Source organism: Gopherus flavomarginatus, chromosome 17 (assembly GCF_025201925.1).
Source record: "Gopherus flavomarginatus isolate rGopFla2 chromosome 17, rGopFla2.mat.asm, whole genome shotgun sequence".
Lineage (NCBI taxonomy): Eukaryota > Metazoa > Chordata > Testudines > Testudinidae > Gopherus > Gopherus flavomarginatus.
In genome coordinates this window covers 3,227,504-3,253,614 of record NC_066633.1, presented here as the reverse complement: position 1 = coordinate 3,253,614, position 26,111 = coordinate 3,227,504, and the positions used below count along the sequence as shown (strand labels likewise).

General features: G+C 42.6%; 2 protein-coding genes across 4 annotated transcripts in view; one reads left to right on the top strand and one right to left on the bottom strand.

Moving 5' to 3' along the window:
• The window catches only part of PSMB7 (proteasome 20S subunit beta 7), a 563,007-nt gene that overhangs the window by 211,680 nt on the left and 325,216 nt on the right, over positions 1-26,111 (bottom strand). The gene's annotated exons all lie outside the window — the stretch shown is intronic.
• Positions 617-25,808, top strand: LHX2 (LIM homeobox 2). 3 transcript variants are annotated; one of them, XM_050926270.1, is made up of 5 exons: positions 617-938; positions 3,827-4,029; positions 5,188-5,570; positions 14,781-14,986; positions 22,706-25,808. In XM_050926270.1, exons 1-5 carry the CDS (start codon positions 705-707, stop codon positions 22,991-22,993), a joined length of 1,314 nt encoding a protein of 437 aa, XP_050782227.1. In that variant the 5' UTR covers positions 617-704; the 3' UTR covers positions 22,994-25,808. The 3 variants fall into 3 exon arrangements, with proteins under 3 accessions (XP_050782227.1, XP_050782226.1, XP_050782228.1); XM_050926269.1 differs by having other exon boundaries at positions 3,824-4,029; XM_050926271.1 differs by lacking the exon at positions 617-938 and adding an exon at positions 3,578-3,631 and having other exon boundaries at positions 3,824-4,029.

Here is a 26,111-nt window from a genome sequence, read left to right as displayed (position 1 = left end):
AAACTTATGTTCCTGGGAACAGCAGGGCTCCACAGCAGCTCCTGGGGCGCACGGTCCAGGGGGCTTTGCGGAGAAGGGCGCTGCAGAGTGCCCATCCCCACTCGTGGCCGTCCCACTCCTCACCCCCGCCCGGGTTTCCCCTTTCCCAATGAGAACCGAGAGGTTGGGGGAGGAGCAAACTTTGCCCCCGAGGTGCTCCTGCTGCTAGCCCTCTGGACTGTGAGTGCCCAGCGTTGGCATCTGCCCCAGCTCCCCGAAGCAGCAGCCTGCTCCTCTCCTGCCGCTGCTCCCACTGCCCTGCTCCAGGCTTCTCCTCATCGGCTTCGCACGGTGCAATGTAGGCGGTTGTCGTTATTCTCCAATTTGTTTTGCACAGAAGATGGCTTAATTTTTGTATATCAACCCCCCAATCCCCAACCTGCCCAGCCTCCTGCCAGCTGGGCCATAGCTGAGTGCCTGGGACTGCTCCGAGGGCGATGAGCCCTGCTCTGAAGAAGCCTCCTAAAGGGACGTGACGGGGCCACGCAACTGACCAGATCCAAGCCCTGAAGCCTGCAACACCAACAGCCCTCCTGCCCCCTCCCCCAACCTCCCCTGCCCCCTCACCCCCCTGAAACCCGCGGATCGGAGCCTACGCTGAGCTCCGGAGAGCTTCGTTGGGTGGCAAGTCCGGAGCCCGACGAGAGACGGGGCGGCCGTGCTAGATGCATGAGGGAGGGCTCCGGTTAATGCAAGTGCTGGGCTCCTGCAGGGACCCCAACAACTGTCAACTGCAGCCGCAACTCGGGGCCTCCTCCTCCGCCGCCGCTTCCTCAGCGATGCTTTTCCACAGCCTGTCCGGCTCCGAGATGCACGGGGTCATCGATGAGATGGACCGGAGAGCCAAGAGCGAAGCGCCAGCCATCAGCTCGGCTATAGACAGGGGAGAGACCGAAACGGTAGGAGGCGAGAGAGCGGGCGACATACCCCCTCGACCCCCTAAAAATAACTAACCCCATAACGGTAACCACGCTTTCCCTTAAGAATAACCAGGAGAAACGTAGGCAAAAATAATAACTAAGAGGCGTTAATAGGACCAAAAAAATAAGCATAAACGCACCTAAAAGCTATGAAATAAACTCGATGGGCTATGCATGTATCTGACAATAATGAGTAACAATAGCAATAATAGTAACGGACGGATGAACGGAAAGGCACTGCCTTGCGAGAACAGGAATAAAGCAGCAGCAGCCTTTTGGAAGAGCACAGGAATTTCTCCTCCTTCCCTGCCCACAGCCTGTTTGGCCTTCTAAAGTTTTTGGGAAGAGGGCGACATGCTCTTTTATGTAGTTAACGTTCTGGTGTAGTCAGGTTTGGGGAGAAGGGAAAGCATCCTGTCTGCAAAGTGAGAAACACGAACACCAAAGGATCTCTGTTTCTCTGTGTTTTCCAAATGGGATAATACACTGACGCAGTCACTACTGCACGTCTACTTGCAATGTTATAATCCATTAGTGTTATTACTACGATCACCACTAATAATAATAACAAATCTGTTCTCGCTACAGTGCGACAAGAAGAGAAGACGAATTTCAATGGTTACGAACGAAGACACAAATTTTCCCTTCTAAAATATTTTGCTAGGGCTCATTTTGTATCTGTTGATTTATAATATTTATGTGTTCTTGCGTTTATGGAGTAGAATAGATACTTCTAAATAAAATAATGTGTTCCTTCTAAATGTCTTAAGCTAACTTAAAATCAAGCGAAGAGATTTTCAATTCCTTCAACATTTGTATATCTTCTACTTTTTTTTTAATTAAATAGGAAAGATAACTCTTGCTAGGCAAAAAGATCCGTATTCAGGTCAAATATGCCTTTTCCTGTAGAGCTGATATGGCCATGTGCCCGAGAAAAACCTTACGAATTTGTTTTTGTTTTTTTCCATGTTGTATTATTTTTATTAGCATTGTGCATAAAATCACCCCCCATTAGTATGTTTAAGGCCGAACTGACGGCTATACAGAGCCTTCGTACCTGGTTTGTGCTCTAAATATTTTTAGTTTTCTTTTGAAAAATTTGATTTCTTTTTTCCCCGCAGGTAAACAGTGTTTGAATTAGACAACTGATCTCTCTTGGCATAATTGTTATGACATTTATATATGTAAGCCACCGTGTGTGTTTGTGTGTTTGTGTGTTTGTGTGTGTGTGTGTGTGTGTGTGTGTGTGTAAAATATTATAAGTGTGTGTGAGAGAGAGAGAGAGAGTAAAATATTATAAACGGGCTTAGACTATTAACTTCTTAAGCACCATTCTTGGGTCCCCAAATATTCATGTCACTGGAAGGACAAAGCAGAAAAATAGTGTTTTATTTAAACTGTCTTTACAGGAAGCTGCTTTTGCTTATAAAATGATCACTAATCAGGGTTCGGTTAACTCTTTAACGACATAAACAGTGGAGCTGTGTGGACAGCATACATACATTGCTAGACTTTCATTTAAATCTAAATTCTGAGAGTGGAGTCATTGAAATATAGGCATTTGGGCTATTCGCAAAGTATTTATTTGGCTTGTGCAAGTGTAGTTAGGCTACTGGATAGTTCTGGTATATTTTAAGACATTCCCTTCATTATCCCTCTATTCTCTTGTTCCTCTTTTAGCTGGCTTCTTTATTTTTGCATTGCGCATCAGTTTAAGGTGCTGGATGGGTAAAAAAATTGTATCCGTCAGATTTTTTTTTCACAATAAGTAAATATATAGGGAGTTTTAGGTGCCATGTTAAAAGCAAACGAAGAGGGAAATGTACAAAAGCCAGTTGCAAGGTCTGCCATAAATAGTGCTTCGCGTTTTATCTTTCCCAATGAATTTTATTTTAAGATCCAAGATAACACAAATAAGGATGTTTTCCTTTTGGTTTAAATGGTTTCCACCATTATTTTCTCACTAGTTAGTTGAAGTTGATTAGATTTTTTTTGAGGAAGTTTCGTTTGGGTTCTGATCTGACACTAAACTGTTAAATTATATAGGGGTTACATCTAGTTTACTGCTTCCAACTTCTCCCGGCATAGCCTAAAATGCTCTGCTGCGGGTCCCCCCCCCTCAGTTTTCTGGATTGGACATTTCAGACTGTGTAGTATTCATCACAAAGGATTCTACGCTTTGAATTGAATATTCATCTCCTCCGCAGTTTTATTGACTCATCTGTTTAGTGCTTTGGGCTGCAATACATTTTGTTTGGACTCAGTTTGAAGAGAGCTTTTTCTATAACTGCCAGGATCTGTAGTTCACCCGGATTTTTATATATATATATACACACACACACACACAGCCTTTCCTATACAGTCACTCTTCGCGTCTCCACTATATAGATATCTCAAATTAACTGTCTGCGATCTGCCCTGCTGTATGATTATTGTGACTGTTTGTTTGCAGAGCAGCATCTTTTTTGTTTGCACTGGGACTGGCCGATCCAGTTCATATATACCAATTATTAGATTTAACCCGGATGGCCTTCCCCCTCACCCTGTAATATGTCCTTCTCGTATCCTATCCCCTCTGCCAACAACCGCGTCCCTTCGCTTGGGATAGGGGCAGATATTTTAAGCCTTGGAAATCTTAAGGAAACTTCACTTTCCCAGGGCAAGAGAAGCAGGTCAGGATGGCAGGGGCTGGACTCCTCGGAGCTCCCTTTTCTCTGGTCTCTCTATTAAGCCCCCTGGAGTGGAAGAGGAGAAGCCCAGCCCTGATGGTAACTGGGCTTGGGGGAGGAAGGGGGAGGGGGTGGTTAGTGGTGCAGGAGGGTTTCTCCCTCTGTCGCTAACTGTCTGTAATTGTTTTCCCCCAGCAGACCATGCCTTCCATCAGCAGTGACCGGGCTGCCCTGTGCGCCGGCTGCGGGGGAAAGATCTCCGACCGTTATTACCTCCTGGCAGTGGATAAACAGTGGCACATGCGCTGCCTGAAGTGCTGTGAATGTAAACTCAACCTGGAGTCCGAGCTCACCTGCTTCAGCAAGGACGGGAGCATCTACTGCAAAGAGGATTATTACAGGTACGGACTGCCCCTCCCCCAGTGCAGGGAGCGGGGGAGGGCTCTGATACCCAGCCCGCCACAGAACAAACCCAACCCCGCTGCACACTGCATAGGGGGGTACTGGGCCGACTCTCCCTGCAGGGCAGGATATGGGCTCCCTAAGCGTCTCCATCCAGAGGGGGGGTAATGAGGTAGGCAGGACAGGCTGAAGTCTGTGGGGAGAATGGGCCAATATCGGGCCACTAACCCCACTCAGGCTTGGAACATGTGCCCCCTCCCTCGGTTTCCTGCACTCTTTGGAGTAAAACGAACCAACTAAGGAGAAATACAACGTCACTTTTTTCTCAGCCCTTGGCAAATAGTATTAAAATAATAGTAATAATGATAATTAATTAACGCGCCTCCAGTATTACTTTAAATACACACAGGCACCCTCCCCCCGGTAAACGGTGCGTGGCTTGGAGCCCCAGATGCAGGGAGCCAGCCTGGAGAAGGGGTGTAAGGGGCCGTCGCCAGCCAGGATGGATGGAGTGGCAGGCTCTGGGGAGAACTCACAGGCGGGCGGGAAATGTTATTTGTTAGGATAGTTCTCCATTCAGCACGCTGGGTTTCCACGAAAGGGCTGTGATGGTGCCGGGCGATTTGAGCTGGAAAATGCTGAATTTCTTCCCTGGCACCCAAGTTGAAGGTCAGACCCAGCCCGGGTCTCCGGACAAGTTTCCCTGCTGTCCCATGGCCCTGAGGGGGGATTTCGTTGCACCTGATTTGCAGAAGTGAGGCGGGGTGGCAGGTTGAGTGTAAAATAATTGTGTTGCTAGAGGGGAAGCAGAATGGATGCCCTGAGCCAGGGACCCAGGCAGAGGGATCTCCCCTCGCATCGGTCTGGCAGGGCCAGAGCTGGTTTTACGGCTTTCTCCGGCTTGAATCGCTGAAGAGTTTAGGGTACGGGAAGACAAAGGCCACTTTGCAAACTTTACTGCCTTGTTCAGCGGTCCTTGCTCATCCAAGGATCGCGGTCTGGAGCCCAGCCTCTCTGAAAAAAAGCCTTCTGGCCGGAGAAGAGAAACATCTTTAAGCTTTTACCGGGGAATTGCGGAAGGGGGGTGGGGAGGAGATCCGCGCTAAAAAGGGGAAATGCGGTTCTCATTTGTTTCCTGTCGCGGTTCTGTTTCGCAGGAGGTTTTCTGTGCAGAGATGTGCGAGGTGTCACTTGGGGATCTCCGCTTCCGAAATGGTCATGAGGGCCAGGGATTTGGTATATCACTTAAACTGCTTTACTTGCACCACTTGCAACAAGATGCTGACCACCGGCGACCACTTTGGCATGAAGGACAATCTGGTGTACTGCCGCCTCCACTTCGAGACTCTCATCCAGGGGGAGTACCAGGTGCATTTCAATCACTCGGATGTAGCGGCTGGGAAGGGCCCAGCTCTGGGAGCGGGCTCTGCCAATGCTTTGGGACTGCCTTATTACAACGGCGTGGGGACTGTCCAGAAGGGGAGACCCAGGAAAAGGAAGAGCCCAGGGCCTGGGGCAGATTTGGCAGCTTACAATGCCGGTAAGAGACCCCTCCCCACCAGGAATAATGCTGATGGTTTGTTTCTGTTCCCCTTCAAGGGTGGGCTGCGGTTTCTCTTTATTTTGGCTTAAACTGTTAATAATAGTTTAGCTGCAGCATAATTATTGAGCTCAAGTGCTGCCAAACTGCAGTTACAGAAGCTGATATGTTAGCATTTTTCACTTCAGTTGGAAATAAAATGTTTTGAAGCAAGGTCATCTAGTGGGGGGAGGGGGAGAAAGGGGGCGAGTGTAGCTTGAAATAAAATCTGGAAACCAGAGATTGTAAATTAGCACTTCAGAGAGCTGTGAATTTCCTTTATTAGTTAGTTCTTAAAGGCTGCTGTTGGGTGAATTATTCTGCCACTCCTGAGCTCTTGCACCAAAGACTTTGGTAAAGAGGAGAGTAAAAAACAAAACCAACCCCAACAACGCGGTGATTTCACTGGGAACTGAACTGGAAGGAAGATGGGGCTGTTGCTGGAACTCTGGTGTGGGGGTACAGCGTTTTTATGTTAAAGCACATGCAGAGTGCAGTCCGGTGGTCTGAGCAATTGTCTTTAGAAAGCAGGTGTTTGCAGGCAAGCTCTGGACTGTTTGCCCGGTGACCAGTTTGACTGGAGTTTTGTTCATCAACTGTGAATTATAGAAGTCTCAAAAAAATCACTATTCTAACCATGCACTAGCCTCAAGTTACAACCCCCCTACTCCAAATGTGAGATCAGCAGCAAGGACAAGAGGTCGCAGGAGCAGACCTGGGTCCCGGGACAAGCTTGTGTCTTTGCAAAAACCCATGGCTCTCCAGTTCTTTAAATTTCAATAGCTAATATCCTAGATTGTTTCGCTTCACCTCAGTGTTGTAATTTTGCAGGCACAGGAATTCCAATTGGTTGCCATCCTATCAAAGAAAATCCTTTCTTTCCTTTGCTCTTCTTATAATGTATGATTTGTAGCCTGTATATAACAGAAATGTTAGAATTATTTTTATCTTTCTGTTTTTGTGGATCCTGAGATAGAAAAGGGTTTGTGCAGAGGAAAAGATTTAGATCTCAGTTCTATTAGAAGGGTTTCCAGCAGCTGTGTTGGAAACAAGGTTTTTCTCTGGACACAAACCTCTGTAAACTCTTAGATCAAGTGTCCAGCAAATGTTTGTAAAACAGAGGGAGACCCTGAAGAAGACTCAGCATTTGCCTGTTTTTTGAGTAGTGCTGCCCCCTTTTCACAGCTCCTTGAGTCCTTCAGCCCTGCTTGGCAGAGTGGAATTCTGTCTGGTGTGACGTTCGTACATGACCTGGAGGTTGGGGTTGGGTGCAGTTTTGCCTTGAACTTTTTTGGGGGATGGGACCCTCAGGCAAACGTACAGTTTGCTGCTGTTTGGTGCAAACTCCCTCTCTCGTAAATCTCTGGAATATGCTGCTCTGCGCAGCGCTTTACTTTCTACTACTCAATATTAGAAAAATAGAAAAAAATAAAAACTGCAGCGCAGTATATGACTTTGTGAAAAATCTTATCTGCTCGTGATCTCCCAGCCCTGTAGACTGTGCGCGCTTTGAAAGTCGGGGGCAGGGGGAGCGGAGGATGCGCTAAGGCTGCGCCTATTTTGCGCGCAACTTGGATGGGAACAATGGGGATGGATGCGCAAAAATTACTTATTTGGCATAAAAATAACGAGGAGGAAAGGCGTAACTTTAACTAAATGGAAAACAGGTTTCAGGAAGCGTTTGCCACCTGGAATTCGTTTAACCGATTGCTGTATAATTTGGAAAATGTATACAATCAATGGGAGTGCCATTGGAGAGATTTGAGAAGGAAAAGTTCTTCTGTGCTTTGAAAGGTGTATATGGCGTTTTCCTCAGAGTCACTCCGAACTTTAAAAGATATAGAAAACACGAGTTTCACGTTTAAACTTGTACGCTTTTAGGAGGTATTAGCCTAAATTGTCCTTCCGCTGTCTCCCTGTGCAGGGCAGATGTTCAGTTTCAAAGGACCAGTAAACCAAACCGTCAGCATCTGTCCTGGATAGGTGCGCAGCCTGAAAAAACACTATATAGCTCCTTGGCTTCTTAAACTCACCACCTTTATTTGCAATTATTTTTTATTCCTTTTCTAAATAATTACTCTTTATTTCTGCTTTGACTGTGAAACTGCAGATTAAACAACCTTCCCTGGGAAGGTTTTATCTTCTTTTGCTAAACCTTTTTATGATTAAAACAAAATCTCTTAACTGAAGTGATTATAAAGGAAGTTCTGGAAATCTACCCATTTTGTCCTTTGATTTAAAATAAAACAGTAACGGATTGCAAAGTTTACGACTTCGTAAGTTTTAAAAGAAAACATGTTTTAACGCGTGTGTGTGTGACTGCTTTCCACTTTGAGATGTACTCGAAATGAACAATATTTGCCATCCCCTCTTTCCTTTTGTTGCCAGCTGGGGTTTGTGTATAATAAATACATCGTATTCTTCTACAAATAAAAGCACACCCATGAACTGGGGGAGGAGCGGGGCGAGACACCTAAAACCTGACCGCAGTTTACAAATAAATTATTTACTAAACGGCAGTTGTTTCATCTGTAGCATAAATTGGATTGACGCTTTTTCCCACTCAAACAAGACCCAGTTTGCAGTGGGGTGGAATGGTTGGGGGATTTTAGATGTGGATAGAGCCTGACAAGTGGAAAATAACTTTGAAGGAATCCGGAACTTCAAAAAGATTTTTCCCTTTCTTCTTCTTCTTCCTGTTCTTCTTTGTAAGAGTTGCTCCTATGATCATAATTTTTTTCTTTCACTTGTTGGAATAGAGTTTGAGAGGGTTTTTAGGTCAGTAAATCAGTGGCTGGAAGCTTGCTGAACACAGGAGCACCTGTAAAGAATTCTGAATAAAATACTCCCTTTGTGAATTGGACCCCGAACCCCGCACAGCCTGGAATATTTTATTCGTTCATATCTAGCCTCCCTTTATCATGAAGACACTGAAGTACCCCTAGAAATGATAGATGTACCGTGCATACCGAGGGCCCCACAGCCTGATAAAATGCACAGTCTTTGCGAAGAGCAAAGACCCACATTAAGAACTATTTTCTTCCTTTACTAGCTGACTCTGGAGGATAGAAAGTCTGTCAATAGGAGGGTGGTTAAATATACAGCGCAGCCATAAATCTCGGGTTGGGAAGCAATGGGAGAGGACAGCTATTCCCGAGAAAGGTGCGCACTTGTGAAAAAAAGTGGTTTTCGTTTCTGTTTGTTTTGTTAGGAATGTAGAACGGAAAAGGCTTTTGAGCTAGGTTAAAGCGGGAGCTGGTATCCCTAGATCCGCTTTGGCTGGACTTCCGCAGCGCTCGAGGTCGTTTGTTTCCTTTCACTATCGAACAAGCATTGACAGAATAAATGTAGAGATGGCGAGGGGTTCTGATGAATCCAGGCAGCAAGGAAAGTGTCTTTTGCTCCTATCTCCTTGCCCCACCCCACCCCCACCCCAATCCCCAGCAAGGTTCGGGGGAGTTAGGAGTGTCTCTGGCGCAGGCTCTCTCTGGCATCAGCCAAAAGTTTCACTGGAAAGACAAATAAACCACCAAAAAAATACAATAAAAAGCAGGTGAAGTTTTTGAATAATTTGTTCGATCTCTTTTATTCTAATTTCTTCCATCACTTTTCTTCCCTCTGCACAAAAATCAAACAAATGACAAATTAAAGAAAGATTTCTCCCTGCCACTGAAATTACAAAGCCAGACAAAATCGAGATTCTCAAGCGCGAATGTTTTCCAGGAGGTTGGTGAGAAAAATCACACTCTCCTCCCCGACCGATGGGTTTCGTACTTTCAGGCGGGGCTTGGTGTTTTGTTTTGTTTTTTAAAGTATTTAGTCCGAAAAAAGTCTGTCAAATACGTAACTGCCGGTACAACTTTGGGGAGCCTGCTTTGCTGGGGCTAGCACCTGGGACACGATCCCTGAAGCGGGCCCCTCCAACGGAAGATTACAGCTGCGGACGAGGAATCTCCCCCAGGGACCCCAAAGGGACTGGGAGCCTAGAGGGCTGGGGACCTGCTGCGCGCCTCCTGGAGAGCAAGGGCGCGGCTTGCGCGCCCGGCTCCCGCTGAACTGCGCCTGTTTCCCGAGGACGCCTCGTGGGAGTGGAACGGGAGCAAGCCAAACGTGGCCCCAGCGAAGAGCGAACCAGCCCCTACTAATGGGCATGTCCCCCCTGCGCTGCTACCAGGAGCCTGGGGCAGGCTGGGCGGCCCGGGGGCTGCATGTGCGCACAGCGGAGCCAGGGCTGGGTGTGAGGGGACAGAGAGAGGTCAGCGCTGGAAGGGGAGGGGAGACGCTGCAGGGACTCTGCTTTGCCTCCAGCCCATGACCCTGGCGCTGGCGCTGGACTTGGGGGGAGGCTGGCGGGCTTAATCACCCGCGCAGGGAATTACTGAGCGCTCGCACCAGCAATTTAGCTTCATTCACTCGGCTTAATTGAGAGGAAAAAACCTCTCGAGCCAGCCCCTCCAGGAGATGGGCCCGGACACCCTCCCCCACTGCAGCCCCCCACAGGGGGCTCAGAGCCCCCTTTCCTCCTGCTGGGGCACCCACTGCACACACGTACACTGGAGGCCCTAATTTATCCCTCACTCCCTCCTCTTGCAGACCTGGCCCCTCTCTACTGCCCATAGACAGGGCCCTCCAGAGGATTCGGGGGGCCTGGGGCAATTTCGGGGGCCCCTTCCATTAAAAAAAAGTTGTAATACTATAAAATACTATATCTGGTGGGGAGGGCCCTGTGGGGCACAGGGCAAATTGCCCCACTTGCCCCCCCCCGTGGCCCTGCCCATAGAAACCTCCCCCCCATAGTCCTATCTCTTTTGGGCCCTCCTCAGGACCCCTTTGTTCTCTCCTCTCCCCCCATTGTAGGCCTGTCCCCTCCACTCCTCCCTCTCTTTGCCCCGACATTACAGCCAGTCCGGCAGCTACTCGGATCTTGAGCCTCTTTCTCCCCCTAGAGGAGTCACACAGGTTGCAATTCACTGGGGTTTGCACCGAGACCGCACGAGGTGCCCTTTGGTTCTGGTAGGAGGAGGGATAAGCTCCCTTCCCTGCCCTTGCATCTGCCACAGTCTTGTTCACAGCTCTGCTTCTGAGCTCTAGGGAGGGGTCCTGGGATTGTTTTGCTAAGCAAAACTGTGAGGGAATGTGACCCAGACAGAGCCCTGAGCTTTCTTTCTAGCTGGAAGGTTGCAGTAGGGATAAAAAGGGAGCTCCACTCTATGTAATCTCCCCCGCCTCCAGGACATCCCCTATCTCCTGTATTCCCAAAAGCTCTGCTTGAGATTTCAAGGCTGAGCAAGAAGCTCCTGGGTCCCCTACTCTGAAACCTCACAGGTGTGGTCTCCCCCTACTCCGTGCACACAGACCTGGGGAGGGGGACACAGTCCCAGTTCCAGGTGGCCCAGATTCCTCTTCCTGAGCACAGAATGCCCTCTTTTGTTCCAAAATCCCCCTTTTTGTTCCACTTGCTATTAAGGACCCAAGAGTCATTCCCCCCCTCCCTTGTTCAGAGAGAGCTCCAACCTACTCTATATCCGAGGTGATATGAGTCAGGGAAGGATTCTCATCTTTCCCCCCCACAAGGATACAAAACGCTTCCATAGACTTACCTCAAAGAACAAACAGGGCTGCTCTCCCTCCCTCTTCTTCCAGGTGGGAAAAGGTGCAGGTCACTGAGCCACTGGGAGTGGAGAGCTGATATCTCCACCATGTGTTTCTTATTTCATCATTCTCTTGACACCAAAATTTGGTTTGCTTTTTCCTTTTCCTGATTTAACATGTCAAATATAAAGATAACATTTCCCTAAAGGAAGTGCTTTTGCCCCTTGCATCCAGCAGCACATTGAGCATTAGTGCAAGGTTGGTTTGAACCCCAGCTGGTGGGATCCAAGGACCAGGGTGGCATAAGAAAGATCTTACTGTGTTTTCTTCTCAAATGTAGTTTATAATAACAATACCTTATTTCTTTGTTCCCTGTCATCCTTTTACGAGGCAGTTTACTGCATTAATATATGGAGTACATTTTGTTCCTTAGCACCAAATTGCAATGTTTTTGGCGTAGATTGTCAGGGTCAAATTGATGGCGATACTGCCTGAGCTGATTTTTGTACAGTGTTTTTAATGGGGGAGTGTAGGACTAGTCATTACTCAGAGTGGCCAGCCACAGATTCATAGGGAGGGGGATATGATGGCCAGCATGAATGTGATTCAGTGGCTGGTGGAGGCTCTGGGAGGCAGGGCACAGTGGATAGCTTGGGCTCAGTGTGCATTCTGGGAGCTAAAAAGGGACTCAGTGCCCCTCTGGGTTTCTTTGATCCCCAAAGTGGGAACCAAGCACTAGTCTCATTAATTTAAGCTTTCCCATTTGACTGGCATTTCACTGAATTCCATTTCTGAACTTGTCTCATGGCAGGAAGCCCTCAGCCTGCAGTTGAGAGGAAACCTGGAATTTGGATTGTCTAACAGATCCTTTGTGAGATAGACAGGGATGGCACACAAAGAACAGGAGCAAAAGTGTCTGAAAAGGAGAGGGGGCGCATAGGGAGCCTCTACAGGATTATTTCTTTGCACTGAGGTGTTCTATAGGAGACCCTCTGAAAATTCCCCATGAAAATTCCGCTCTGCCCACTGAGTATCTTTTGACCCAGACCTTGGGAGGGAATCCAGATTCTGGGAGAGTCATGTATAATAATACAATAGACTGATTTAAAGATGGAATCCTAAGTACCACACCCCAATATGAATGGCTACTGGCACTAATCAGAAATCTTTATCTCAGGCTAAAGTTTCAGGGGGTATCCATCCAGCTGGCATAACAAGAGTGAGCAGCAGCCACCCTCATGCACTTTTAAATTCTGTTGTGCCATTTCCTTTTTTAAGAGGAGACAATAGTTCTGCAGGCCCCAAATGGGACATTTTTGTTTTTATTTTATTTAGGGAATGGATGAGTAGGGAGAAGAGGTAGGGAAGTAAATTATAAGAAACAAGTTATATATAGTTGCAATGAAAGGAAAACAGGTTTTGGTTCTTCAGAAAATAATTTGATGTTTTTCATAATCAATCACTGACTTGTCACCTCTGGGAGGATTAGAAAAGATTTAGGATGATGCTCATGCGTCTTTTCCATCTCTAATGTCTATGAGTGAATTTCTACAATTCTGAGTGAATATCTTTAAACAACAATAATAAATAATGTATTATCTTACCTCTTTTTCATAGCACCAATTTCCATGAGCAATATAGTTTTAGATAATCTTCTTCCCAGCATTATTTGAGGAGGAGAATGTAACTACGAGGGAGACTGAAGTACATAGGGTGACTACATGTTTGGCAACCAGACTTCAGTAACCAACCAAGCCAGAAGAAGATTCTGAAGTTTTCCATTCAGCTTAATAAATGCAGGCTTCTGCTGTCCCCATTTGTGTCTCCTTTTCCCCCTTGAATTCTGGTGCTGTCAGTTTTTCCATGAGAAAACCAAGTTTAAAACTTAGCCAAAAAAATGCCCCTCATTGCTGAAACTTGGCATGAGGTTAGTCTGGAAAGGATTTATATATATATGGCTAGTTATTTAAATTATAGGAGTCTAAAAAACATTGAGAGAAGTTTTGAGGTTTCGGATGCTTTTTACGTGTCTGTGAGACAAACATGCCTTTGTTTTTCAAATTGAAATTTTTCAGGCCTTACTCCATAATGTGTCCTGGCCTTTAAAAAGTCTCTGAAATGCTAAAGTTTGCAAAGCAATCACTGTATATGCTGACTAATTGCTTTCTATAGTGTTTGAATATATTTATTATTATTGGTACAAAAGACACACATGCATATTATGAACATTTTGTTAAATTTGTTTCCACACCTGATTTTTAGCGTTCATATTTGTTCTATGGAGCTGAACAGCTCCAATTTGATAAACAATCTGTATTTGAAATAAGGCCATACCTATCTGCTACATTACATTGTATTGGATCAGTAATGATGAACTATTCTAAAAACCTGTGTGTAGATGTTTGGACAGCTGGATCAATAATTCACATTTTATAGCTCCCAAGATACATATTTATCTGTTTTTTCCAGCCATTTTGGTAGAGTGGATGAATAATTATCAAGGGAGAGTGTAAAATGAAGATTACAGGGATTTTTCCCCTTTTTAACACACAACTTTTTAAAAAAACTGAAAAGAGGGTTTGCAGATACCTGAGCACAGAGGGGTAAATTAATGACAAAATGTCAGAACAGATTTTTAGACGTATCACTGAATTTTCTCGTGGGTTTAGTCTTGATCCTTAATGTTATTTTAAGGGTATTTTTTGTGGTTTAATGTATGCATGTATAAAATCAAATTAATACCTTTGGCTTATGAGAATATTTTGCTTGGCGTGCAACTTTTAGAACTATTTGGTAATTATTGTAATGTTCCTTTGCCTCTAAACATTCTTTGCAAGACTTGTTACTGATTTTTTCAGATTTATCGGGCAGTCTTGTTAAATTATCTCAAATGGATACATGGAAAATTGATTCTTTGAACCACTATTTTTAAAGAGATTTTGTTTTTAATGAAATATAAATATGCAGAGAATAGTTTTAAAAATGTATATTTTTGATTTGGCACACTACTGACATATTTTAACAGGCTTATTTCTTTAATTAGTCAAATTATAGTTGTAATTTTCTGTCTGGTACACAAACTTTACTGCTTTAATAGTGTTTTATTTAATGGGTCTCTCTTGTATTCTACAGGGTTTAGTTTGATGGAGGAAATAATTATAATTTTAACTAGTCTGTTCCATCAAGATTTAAGTGGACTCTATTTAGCAGCTTTCTGTGTGCAGTACAATGCAATTTATGGTGATACAAAGTGCATTAAAACACTTTACAGAGTTGAGGACAGCTACTGTCCTACAGACAGAAAGTCATGGAATGGATGTGTGGAGATGGAGAAAAGAAAAAAGGAAAGAGACCTGACATTTTAAAAGCAGTAAAGATGCAGGTGAGGATTTTTGCAGACTAGTTATTGTAAGGGAAGAATAGAAGGATGCAGGAATGGAGGGGAAGGCAAGTAGGGTTTCTATCATTATAATACATGCCATAGTATGTTCTTTTAATTGCTGCACTCAGATGATTTGCAAACAATGTTGGTCACAGAATGATGGATTTACACAACCATTTCCTTCTTCTTGTCTTTAGCTTTAAGTTGCAATGAAAATGATGGTGACCACCTGGATAGAGACCAGCAATACCCTAGTAATCAAAAAACAAAGCGCATGAGGACGTCATTCAAACACCACCAGTTGCGGACAATGAAGTCTTACTTTGCTATTAACCACAATCCTGATGCTAAGGATTTGAAACAGCTAGCTCAGAAAACTGGCCTAACCAAAAGAGTTCTTCAGGTAAGAAGAGCAAAGACTTCTGTCTCTAGCAGTAAATAAAATATCAATCTCAAGTTTGACAAGCCTTAGTTGAAACACTGTGAATAATACCTCCACATATTGCTAATGTCCACATTTTTCTTATTTGTTGGTACCCTCTGTGATGTGTAAAGTAATCCCAGAGAGTACGAGAAAAGCCATTTCTTTGCAGCCTAGCAGAGGAATATATCTTGGGTTCTAATTTTTAGAGCAGAGTTGTGTAAATTAGGTGTCTTGCTTATTTTTATCAAATAGTTATTTACATCTGCCAGGCATTTTTCCTGCAGTATTCTTTTAAGGAGAGGTGAATGATTTTAGCTGTCATATTCCTTTTCTAGGTAGATAACAGTATGGAAGTTTAGAAGTCACTCTGAATGAATAATTGCATAAGAAATTAAACAGAAATATTGATCTATTTTGTCAGTCAGGATAGATCGGACATCTTGGCTTTGTAGCTGAAGTGAATAATAGATTTTTCAAAGATTAAAACACGTTAATTTCTCATTCATAGTTTTGTAATTTAGAACTGAGAGGTGAAGGCATTTTTAAAGACATTTTTCCATTGCATGCTGGATTTTTCTTGGCCCAAAGGCACTTGTTCCCTCTGAATTTTTATGGGAAGCAAAAGGTGGGAATGTTGGATCCTTTAGCTCCATCTAAATCTATACTCTGTGCTACACCAATTCGGATTTGGTGGGCTCTTATCCAAAATGACTTTTTTGCCAGAGATAAATTTGGGAATTCAGGAGCTCTAGACCCTCCTATTGAAATAGTGTAAACAAGAGCCTGAGTGAGGTTTGTGGGGAAATGGGTTGGAGACTTACTAGGAACCAAATGGGGTACAGTGACAAGACCTGGCAGGGAACTATGGGGAAACACTAGCACCTGGGCAAGTTCACAGTGAAATGGGGGATGGGTGGAGAAAGCAATGCTAAGAGAAAAGATAAGTTTGCTGGAGTAAACCAAGATCTTGTGGTGATGGATGGATAGAGAGAAAAAGGAGTGGAGGTTGGGGGTCCTGTGGAAAAAACGGTAATGACAAAATTACTGTGACTCCTTCTCTTGCACATCTTTCCTGCTGTTTGATATTGTTTGTTTTTATGGCCCTACCTCAGGGCAGTGGACAGATACCTACCCTACTAGTCCCTGCACTTATTAATGCCTGAATCAGTGCCTGTTGCAGCAGCTGCTCCCATATGTGCCTGACAAGAGCTATTGCTTGTGCAAGAAAGGATTTTCTGCATGTTTCCATGTTCCTTCTGCCACTTCATCTCTTCCGTTTTCTTCCTGTTTCTCTGGCTTCTCTTTTCCTTTTCTCTCTTCTTCTTTTTCCCAACACTTTGATTCACTTTAATCATCTCCTCTCTATTCCTTGTACTTCACCTATCACAGAGCCCTCTGAGTGCCTTCCTATAGTGCATCAAGCAAGATGAGTCACATATGCCATTACTGTCTCTCTCTCTCACCATCTTTCTGTTCTCTCATCCCATCCCAGCTGCATCAGTCTTAGCATTCATCCTTCTCCTTTCTTTTCTCTACTCATGCTCTGCCCTTCAATTTTCCCCTACTTTATTCTTCCCATTCCTCTCTTCCTTCTTACACCCTAGTTCTCCCTCTCCAGTCCTCTTACTCTGTGACTCCCCCAACTTCAACATTCCTCTGTCATTGGTTCTTTGCTCTTGCTCTATTCCTTCTACCCCCGTCTTACACACTTAAACACTGACATTTCTGGGTGCTGAATGTGTTCCTTTCTTTTCATCCTGTCCAGCCCCCTGCTGTTCCGTTCAGCTTCTTTATGAGCTTGCTAATGTTACTGGAGAATCAGTCATCTTGCTCCCACAGTGGCATATCTGGTTTGCTTTGCCTGCAGCACTGTGGGAGGTGGACAATAAGGAGGAGAGGATTGGACTTGTAGGACCATGGGAAATAATGGAGTAGTGTTTCCAGAAGGTGATTCAGAGTGACACTTTGCCTACTACAGCCATTCGTATGGCCTCTTCTGCCTGTGTTGGAATTGCTCTAATCCGCCCTTCCAAGCTATATGTTGGAAATTAATGTGGGCCATGAAAACACTTTTTTCTTGGCTTGCATAGATCAGGGTTTTAGAGCCTCTGTGCCCAATTTGCACTTTAACTGACCAGTGAGAGGAAGCAAGCTAGATTTCTGTGGCCATGGAGATGATTTTCAAACTTGAAAGTTCACTTACAATACTTGCAAGGTGGCTCCTTGCTGGGGAAGTCTCATCATGCTTGTTGGCTCCTGGCACAGTGCTGTTCATTACTTCTTTTAAATTGAAAAGTTTGATATCCAGTCATTCACTAATACTACTGAGCTAACATGCAACATCAGATTTCGTCTGTCTTTCGTACTGAAGCCACATGGACTCCTAGACGTACATGGACATGTTCCAGTAGTATTAAATTCCAAACATTACCTGTATTATTGCCAGGCATGTCTGTAAACTTACCTTCTTTTCTGCAAGATTAGGTCTGGGCTGTTTTGGCCAAGGACAATGTTTTTGCCTTCAACATCTTTCTCTTTCTTTATACATAATTTTTAATAGAAACTCTGTATAAGCCTGCCTACGGCTGATGAACAGAGAAACAGCTGTCTCTAAGCCTTGTGGCGCTTGTAATGAAACTGGTGAGCTTGCTAAGCATACACAGTGTAGTTTCCAGAGTTGGCCATAGTCTTTTTACAGTATGGACATCAGTCTCATGAGTACGTGTTAGGGGTGGGTATGCTGATCGACGAGTGGAATATTTAGCCAGATTCTTCAGCGTCTGTGATGTCACACTTGGAAGACCTGACTTTGAGCTTGGCTCAGTCTGTAGTGAGTCATCAGTTGTCCATGGCCAGCAGAAGTGGGCAGGGGAATGTGTATATACTACTCTCTAAATGATTGTTCCTGATGCAGTTTGGCAATGCACAGACTATTTCCCAGAAGTATCTAAATCAGAATTATGTTCAACTTTTTTCCATAAATTTCCGGTATTTCTATTTGTTTTGATTTATTTTTTAACCTTTTGATCTACAAGTTCATTCACATACCTAATGCATGTCAGCCAGTGAGAGCATGTGAACGAGTTGATTGAAATTCAAGAGCTTCCCCAGCAAAGAAGAAGAGGGGAAAAAACCCTCAGCTCTTTGCGTCTAACACCTTCTGCAAGTGGTATGAAGAAAGGGGGTTCTCAGGAGGAAATTTTGATAAATGGCACAAAATGTTCCTTTTTAGGGCCTAGATTCTGCCCTTCGTTGCATAGTGCAGAAGTGGAAGGAGAGAAGATAGAAAAGGATTCTTTCCTCCCTGCAGGTAGCAGGGTAAGATCCTTCATAGAGATAAAAGAGTGCTAGAGGAAGACTGGCAAGCAGGGGTGGCTCTAGGCATTTTGCCAACCCAAGCATGGCAGGCAGGCTGCCTTCGCTGCTTGCCTGCGGAGGGTCCGCTGGTCCCACGGGACCAGCCGCCCCTGCTGGCAAGTGAGCTGGCCCATTCCATCTATAGTCTCAAGGAGATGTAATCTGCTTGGTAGAGGTCTGTCCAGCTACCGTCTCTCTTCCCAATAGCTTATAATGCATGCTATTCAGAGCAGCCGCAAGTAACTTGTTGCAGTAACCCACCCTGTTCTATTCTGCTCCCCCAGGTAAGAACAGGATTTTACCCTTAATATTCAGGATCTCTTTAATACACTGTGAAGATTATATGACAAGGAAAGTGATATGGAAACGTACACAGAGAGGCTAAGTGACTTGTTCAAGGAAATCTGCGGAAAGCAGCGACTTAAACATAGGTCTCCCTAGCCCTAGCCTAGTGCCCCAACCACTGGACAATCCCGCCTTGCTGTCCATCCATAGCTATTCAATACCATTAACTCAAATATAGTATTATTAATGGTTGACATACAGCTGATTCTGTTTTTCAGTGGTAGTTTTGGTTTATGTAGTTCAGACCTTTAATGATGCATTTGAACAAAAAGACATTAAACATTTCCCACACTGTTGTGATTTTATTTATTTATTTATTCCTAAATACTGAAGACCAGATTCCTAATTATCTAACTGATGTGAGATGAGACCTTCTGGAACTATTATGTACAGTTGTGTTATTGTTTCCTTGTGTTAATGTAGCACTATTGTCGGTATAGGGCCTGCACCTACAAAGTGGGCTTAAAACAGTACTACCACTGTGCTGAGTGGAGAATTCTCATTTGGCAGCCTTTTACATCCTATCTGCAGAGATATAAATGATGACACATACTGCAAGGCAGGCCCACATTACCAGCAGCTCACAAACAATAGTTTTGCTTCTCTCAATTCCCTTGAGTAAAAACATTGGCTAAAAATATTTCACATTGTAAGTCTCCACCACAGACTTGTATACAATGTGTTGGAGGTAGCTGTTTTAGGCTATTCTTTTCTGACACAAGGCTAAATATTTTTCGGAATCTCAGTACAGTCAATATCTAGAAGCTTTTTAAGTAGCAATATTAATATCATTGTGCATCCCTAAAGCACATTACAAGCATTAACCAGTTAACCCTGCAACACCCTGGAGAGGGAGGGAGTTAGGAATTAGCCTGTTTTTAGACAGCACCTATAAGATGTTGGGGTATATTTTTCCCTTCATGCTAATAGGAATGAGTCATATTAAAGGGAAAATACACCCTGTCAAAATCTTTCCGTGTGTGCAGCTCCCATTGGTAGCATTCACAGGTAGCTGCATGGGCAGCTGAAGGTAGTATTTGATTACAAGTGTTTAATGACTTTGGAAGAAGGAGGGAAATACATACAAACTGGCTTGACCCTCTCTCTTTTCCAAATCACTAACTTATGTACAAAATTAGACATTTAGAGACACCATAGTGGGTTTTTTTTAGCAGCATCGCAGTTAAGGATCCATTGGGCTTTAGGAGTAGGTTGGGAGATCAAAGTAGTTCTAATGTCTTTGGAAATTTTATAATTTGGTTTAACCAGCAAATTGCTTCATGTTTAGAAACTGAAATTTTGCTAGCATGTGGGGCTTGACCCTCTTCCCTATGTGTAAGTACGTTTCTTGCAAATATCAGGATGAAGTCAGGGGATGATGTGCACATGATTGGAACTAGTGAAATGGTGACTTTGTCTCTTTTATTTTCATTAATAAATGATTGAGTTATTCAGCCTTGACAACAGCGGGCAATTCTTTAAACTTTTTATTATTCTTTTTTCCTGCTGTTAAAGGGACATTGTCAGATTACATATATTTGAAAATAAAAATTCCCATACTTGTACTACAAATAATTTATATTATTTAAAATGAAAAAAATACAGATTTAAAAATTCTGCTTTTCGTCATTTCTGATGGCTGTTTTTTTACATACTCTCAACTTAAATAATCAAAATAGATTAATCTGTTTCACCTTTATTCTTTGCACACATGGTTCCTGGTCCTTCAGCTGGAACCTCACAGACAGACCCTTGCACCCTTTACAGAGCCCTACAGCTCTGCCTACATGGATCTGATTGCAGAGTCAGGGCCCGGGAATGGAAGACATTGCAGGTGAAAGTTTAAGCCAAAACCTACTTTCCATTGTTTGTGCCTAGTACTGAACACTTCACTGGCACTTAACAACTAATTAATAATGATAATACATCTGACATCTTTAAAGAACCCTAAAAAAGTTAGTGCTAATATTAATTTTTGGGATGGCTTTTTTTTTCTGATTGTAATATACCAAACCTATGCATGGAGCCTAAACTACTTGACAGTGTCCCTTTAAACTAGGGGAATGTCAATATAAACTATTAAAAACACTAAGCTGCACAAGCAAGGACACAAATGGACATATGCTACCCTTGGTCTATGTTTACCACTCTAGAAGACATTAGTAGGAGTTGCACATGAGGATAAAGGGAATTTTTTATGTTCAAGCTGCCCATCTGTCCTTAATTCCACTCCTTGGAGTTCATACCTAAACACTTCTTCACATGGATTTCCCGCTCTTTCCCCAAAGAAAGAAGAGTCTGCAACAGCATCCCCTCTTTCCCCAGGCCCCACAGAGGGTGTTTGGTTCTGGGGATCCATAAGTGGGAAATAGACTGGTCAGGGGAGAGAGTGGGAAGACTGGGGGCACATCCATAGTCCCAGGACTGTGTTATCTTTACACACCTCACTCTCCTCCTCCATGTGGTGGGAATCACACTCAAAGGGGCTTCCCAGGGCTTCTCAAGTTGCAGCAGGACCATACTGTTAGGGAGTTGTGGGGGACACAAGACTCTGTCTTCCTTCTGGTCCCTTGGGCTCTGCACACCCCCTTTTCCACAACAGACCATCTGGCAGACAGTTGTGATAGGAGACCCTCACCGATATCTCCTCTCTCTTAGTCCCCTTCTGTGGAACTTCCTGCAGAAAAAACGATAAGGCCTTCTGCACCTAGACTGACAGGGACTGATGCTGCTCACACTGGAATAAGTCAGTGTGAGCTCACTGAGAGCAGGACTGGGTCAGTTAAAGGTGATACAACACAATGACTTGAGACCCGGTGATACCTAAATAGTCGGGCTTCACTTTGTAAGATCAGAGCCGGAGAATATATTATCCCTGTAATGTCTGAGTGTCTGGTATTAAAAGGTCGGTATCTGCCTGCATCAGCGTGAGCACAGGACTTTTAATGCCATTTTAAATTTAATAGAGATATGTCTCTGTATCTGGATTTAATAGAAATATTCTTGGGGTTTAATATATTTTTACTGATATTTAATTTGAGATAAACTAGCAGAGTATTTTATTTTAAAACTAGCCCTATAGGCATGGGACAGGCACCATTACCTTTGGAGAGAAGCCTTGGCAATTTAGCCTTAGGAGATGAGCTTTGCCGCTTTTGTCTCTCAGTCATAGACAGCAGGATAATAGCTAGACAATACAGAAGATAAATATAGTTCTAGTTACATACAGATAAATATACTTTTTGCACACAGATTTTGTTACTTCTAAAATTATGTTTTAGTACAATACAAATTGTATCGTATACCTTCATAACAAGTATGAGAAAACATTCTACAGAGAGGCTGGGGTGGGGAGTGAAGCCAAAACATTTTTGGGGTGAGGGTGGGGAGGAGAGAGGAAGGCTTTATGGAGAAAGAGTGTCAAATCTTTTAGAGAGAGGGGAAAATTCTGCTACCTCTGGAGCTGTAGAGGAGCTGTTTAGGGAGAGGGGAAGAGCAGGATGCCATGCATAGCATCTATATGCTTTGCAGTGCATGATGGGAGGTGGGATGGACCAAAATATGGCTGGGGCTGGTGGATCTAAGATTATACACATCGTCTCATCAGTTCCGCCCCCATCCTGACAAATACTTCTCAGGAGCTGTGGTTAGGTGCATGAACCACAGCGGCTACTGAAGCCCTAAGACTCTTTTCTTCATTTCCTGGAGAGCAAGATTTCTCTTCTTCATGCCCTGTTCTCTTCATATCCCAGTGCGCACTCTGTTTACTTAGAGAAATGTGGGAAAGGCAGACAGAAATGCTTTACATGCTAAGCAGAGAACACTTCACACAACTGGACACAACCTGTGGAGTTACTGTAGCATAGTGAGCGGTTCCACCTACATGCAGTCAATACAAGAATACACCTAATTGAGGCTGTATTGAATTTGTGTCTTTTGCTTTTCTAAAAAAATGCTGGTTTTTAAATGCTACCCTATTATATTAAAATATTTCAGGTTTGGTTTCAAAACGCCCGAGCCAAATTCAGACGGAACCTCTTACGTCAAGAAAACACAGGGGTGGATAAGACTTCAGATTCCACACTGCAAGCAGGAACCCCGTCAGGACCCGCCTCAGAAATATCCAATGCCTCCATGAGTCCATCCAGCACTCCCACTACCTTAACAGACTTGACTAATCCTACCATGCCTACTGTGACATCTGTCTTGACGTCAGTACCTGGAAGTCTTGAGGTTCATGAGTCTCGAAGTCCTTCACAGACAACTCTCACAAATCTTTTCTGATGACTCTTTCTCAATAATTTCTTTAAAAAAGAAATTATTCTTAGTTGAATTCCAAGAGTATTTTAATAGAGGCTTTGAGCAATTGACTAACCACACTTAGGATCTCTCCTGAAAACAGAAGGAAATGTATTGTTCTGATATTACAGATTATGGACTGAGGAATAACTTGGAAGATCTATCTGCAACACAACATTTGTGTAACTGTACAGTTTTGTGGACTGAGTAAGGGAAACAGCAATTAATTTAAATTGGCTAAAGCTTCTGTAATTTTCAAAGACTGCCATGTGCCTTATATACTGTTTTATCTACGTACTTTGGATTACATGTCCATTTTTCTCTTTTTCTCTCTGTATATTTATAACAAGGGCAAAAATGTTACAAGAGTTTGTTACTTTGAATAGTCCTATGCCCTTATTGGTTGCTTTGTTGTTTTAGAATTTTAAGGTGAAAGTCTGTTTGAATATCAGAATTTGTAAAATCTAACCAGTAATAAAACCACTTGTGTAAACTACTTGGTAACAGCTGCAGTTACATTTAGCATTAATTTCACAGTGCAGGTAGGCTGACTGTATTTAAATTGATTAGAAAATTGCACATCAAATACAGTATCTGCTTAGAGTAAACTCTAAATATGATACACATCTGCCTCCTGATTCCTAAATATATGGGTGAAAAATCCAATTTGTATAACAGGGTCTAGATATTTTCGTTATAGAGAAATAAATAATTGTTAGTTGAAACTAAAAATTGTTATTGAACGTTAAAATTTACCCAAACATACTGCTTAATTTCATTGCTGAAACTCAATTTAATTTCAGTTAACACTGAAAAGGAAACAAATATTGCTTTTATGCAATCAAAGGTGTCTGTCCTATTCTGTGGAGAGGGCAAGCCAGGCATTTGAAAGCAGTGTGGCCATGATCAACCTATTTCTGAGATAGACACTGGGTAATGTTGTCCCCTAGAAACAAAAAAAAAGTTTTGTTAGATTAATTTAAAACATTGGCAGATAACATTGTTTCACAAACATATATGGCCTTTTTTAATGGTTTGAAGGTATAAAAAAGCAGGTAAGAATATATTGTTATGGATACTAATAAAAATGGCTATTCCTTAAACCATAATGGACCTGTTCAATTTAATTTAATTCCTTCTCAGTTGTGAGATCTGAATATCATTTGTGCTGTGAGCTCTTTCTCCCTTTTTTTGAAACTTAGTCGTTCATTCTTTAAGGAAAAAATAAGTATACCTCAGCAAGGTTTACATTTGAGTTAGAATGCTGTATGCTATTTTCCCAATGGTTTATTTAATGCAGACTTTGAGCAGTATGTACCATATATAAGGTTGTTTCTTTTCAATCTTGATGCAAGGTTTTTCAGTCAGATGTGTTAGGTTGTATGTGGCTGACTTAGTAAAAACTGTTCTGTTGCTCCCATAGGATTGAAATCAGCAAAAGATTATTCTGAACTAGCAGCAAGAAAGGTGCTAAGATTCGTGTTCTTTGCTCCTCAAAGTGTACTGAATATGATTCATTAGGCCAGGCTCCGTGCAAACAGTGTTTTGGTTTTTAAAATGCTATATTTATAAAGCTTTCTCGGCTGAAAGCTTGCAGACCTTGTGCATGCCAAATTCCCATTGAGGTCAGTGAAAGATCTGGGTGCACAAGGACTGTGAGACTGGGACCCTGACATATTTTAAATATTTATTAACCTTTCTTGCTCTTCAGTTCTGGTAAATAAAGATGAATAATCTAAGAAACAAGACAGTCCCCATAGGAAATCATGAATGGATAAGATTTGTGAAGGGGGTTGTATTCCCATCCCTAAAAAACAAAGAGTTTAACATAGTTCATTAACTTTGCACACAGTTACAAATACATGTTTTTTAAAAAAAACCTACAGGTTGAGTTAGCAAACTTTACTAGATACCTCATAGCAAAGATGTCTAAAAAGGAAATAATATTGGTTAGTGGATTGTTAAAGAGTATGCTTCTACCTTTTGAAAAGGGTGTTCACACACAGATATTCTGCTGTATGTGGTGTTTTGTTTATTGTCAATCACCTTGGGAACTTTATTTTTGTTAAATGGTTTAGCTGGATTTTTTCTTGATTTAAAAGGCAATGTTGGTCCAATATGAAATGGATACAGGCCATAAATAAAAACTTGTGTATTCCTATGTAAACAAAATGGTTTTCAAAAACTTACTATTAAATTCAATAGTAATGCAGCAAAATGTAGCTGTTGACAATTTGAAGAGAGGTGCTGGTTGTTGTTGGTATTTTATTGTTTTGCTCTTTTGTTTTAACTACCTGAATCCACATCTTTGAAATCAGTTCTCAGTATTGCCTTTTCAATAACTGAGATTTATGGAGGGGAATAATCTCGTGTTTCTATTATCTAAAACCTAAAACAGGCAATTAAATCAATTGTCTGGTTTAATCAAATCAGGGATTTTGCATATAAGTAAGATACAATATTCTATATAAGGCCTTTATGTAGGGACATTCGGATTCACTCACTGTCTCCAGTGACCTATGTTGTCCCCATGATAGTTTCAATCCTGTGGTATTGTTCAGTTGTTTAGAGCTTGTTGGTTTTGAATGCTGTACACATTTTTACTACTGCAATCCTAATGTTTCTTCACATACTTGTACAGTTCCACATTTGATGTACTAGTCTGAAATTCTGTTAAAAACATGAACAAAAATGGAAATGATAGTTCTTTGGAAGTGTATTTTTACTGTATATCTAAACTGAACTAGTTGAACATACTTCTTTACATCTTGCATGATAGGTGTGTAGTTCATTTTTTAAATATGAGACTTGAGAATAACAGATCAAAAATATAATGAAAACTATACAAATATGGAAAATACATACATTGATTTGCTACTTTTTGACTCAAGATACTTTTTGAAAAACATTTCTCTAGATTATTTAAGATAATGCAAGTATTTTGTCTTTTAATTTATACCTAATACAAAACAGTAAAATGGATTACACATCAGAGAATTTTTGAAGCCAGAATGCAATTCATTGAAATACTTGATTGCTCCCTCAGTCAAATAGAAGGAAAGAGTATTTGATCTTAAAAATGATGTCCAAATCTATCTGTATT

Bases quoted from the DNA above. Each gene is read 5' to 3' on its own strand.
- LHX2 (XM_050926269.1), top strand. From the start codon at position 705: ATGCATGAGGGAGGGCTCCGGTTAATGCAAGTGCTGGGCTCCTGCAGG. The intron at 939-3,823 runs GTAGGAGGCGAG...GTTTTCCCCCAG, and splicing joins ACAGGGGAGAGACCGAAACG to CAGACCATGCCTTCCATCAG. The intron at 5,571-14,780 runs GTAAGAGACCCC...TCTTGTCTTTAG, and splicing joins TTTGGCAGCTTACAATGCCG to CTTTAAGTTGCAATGAAAAT.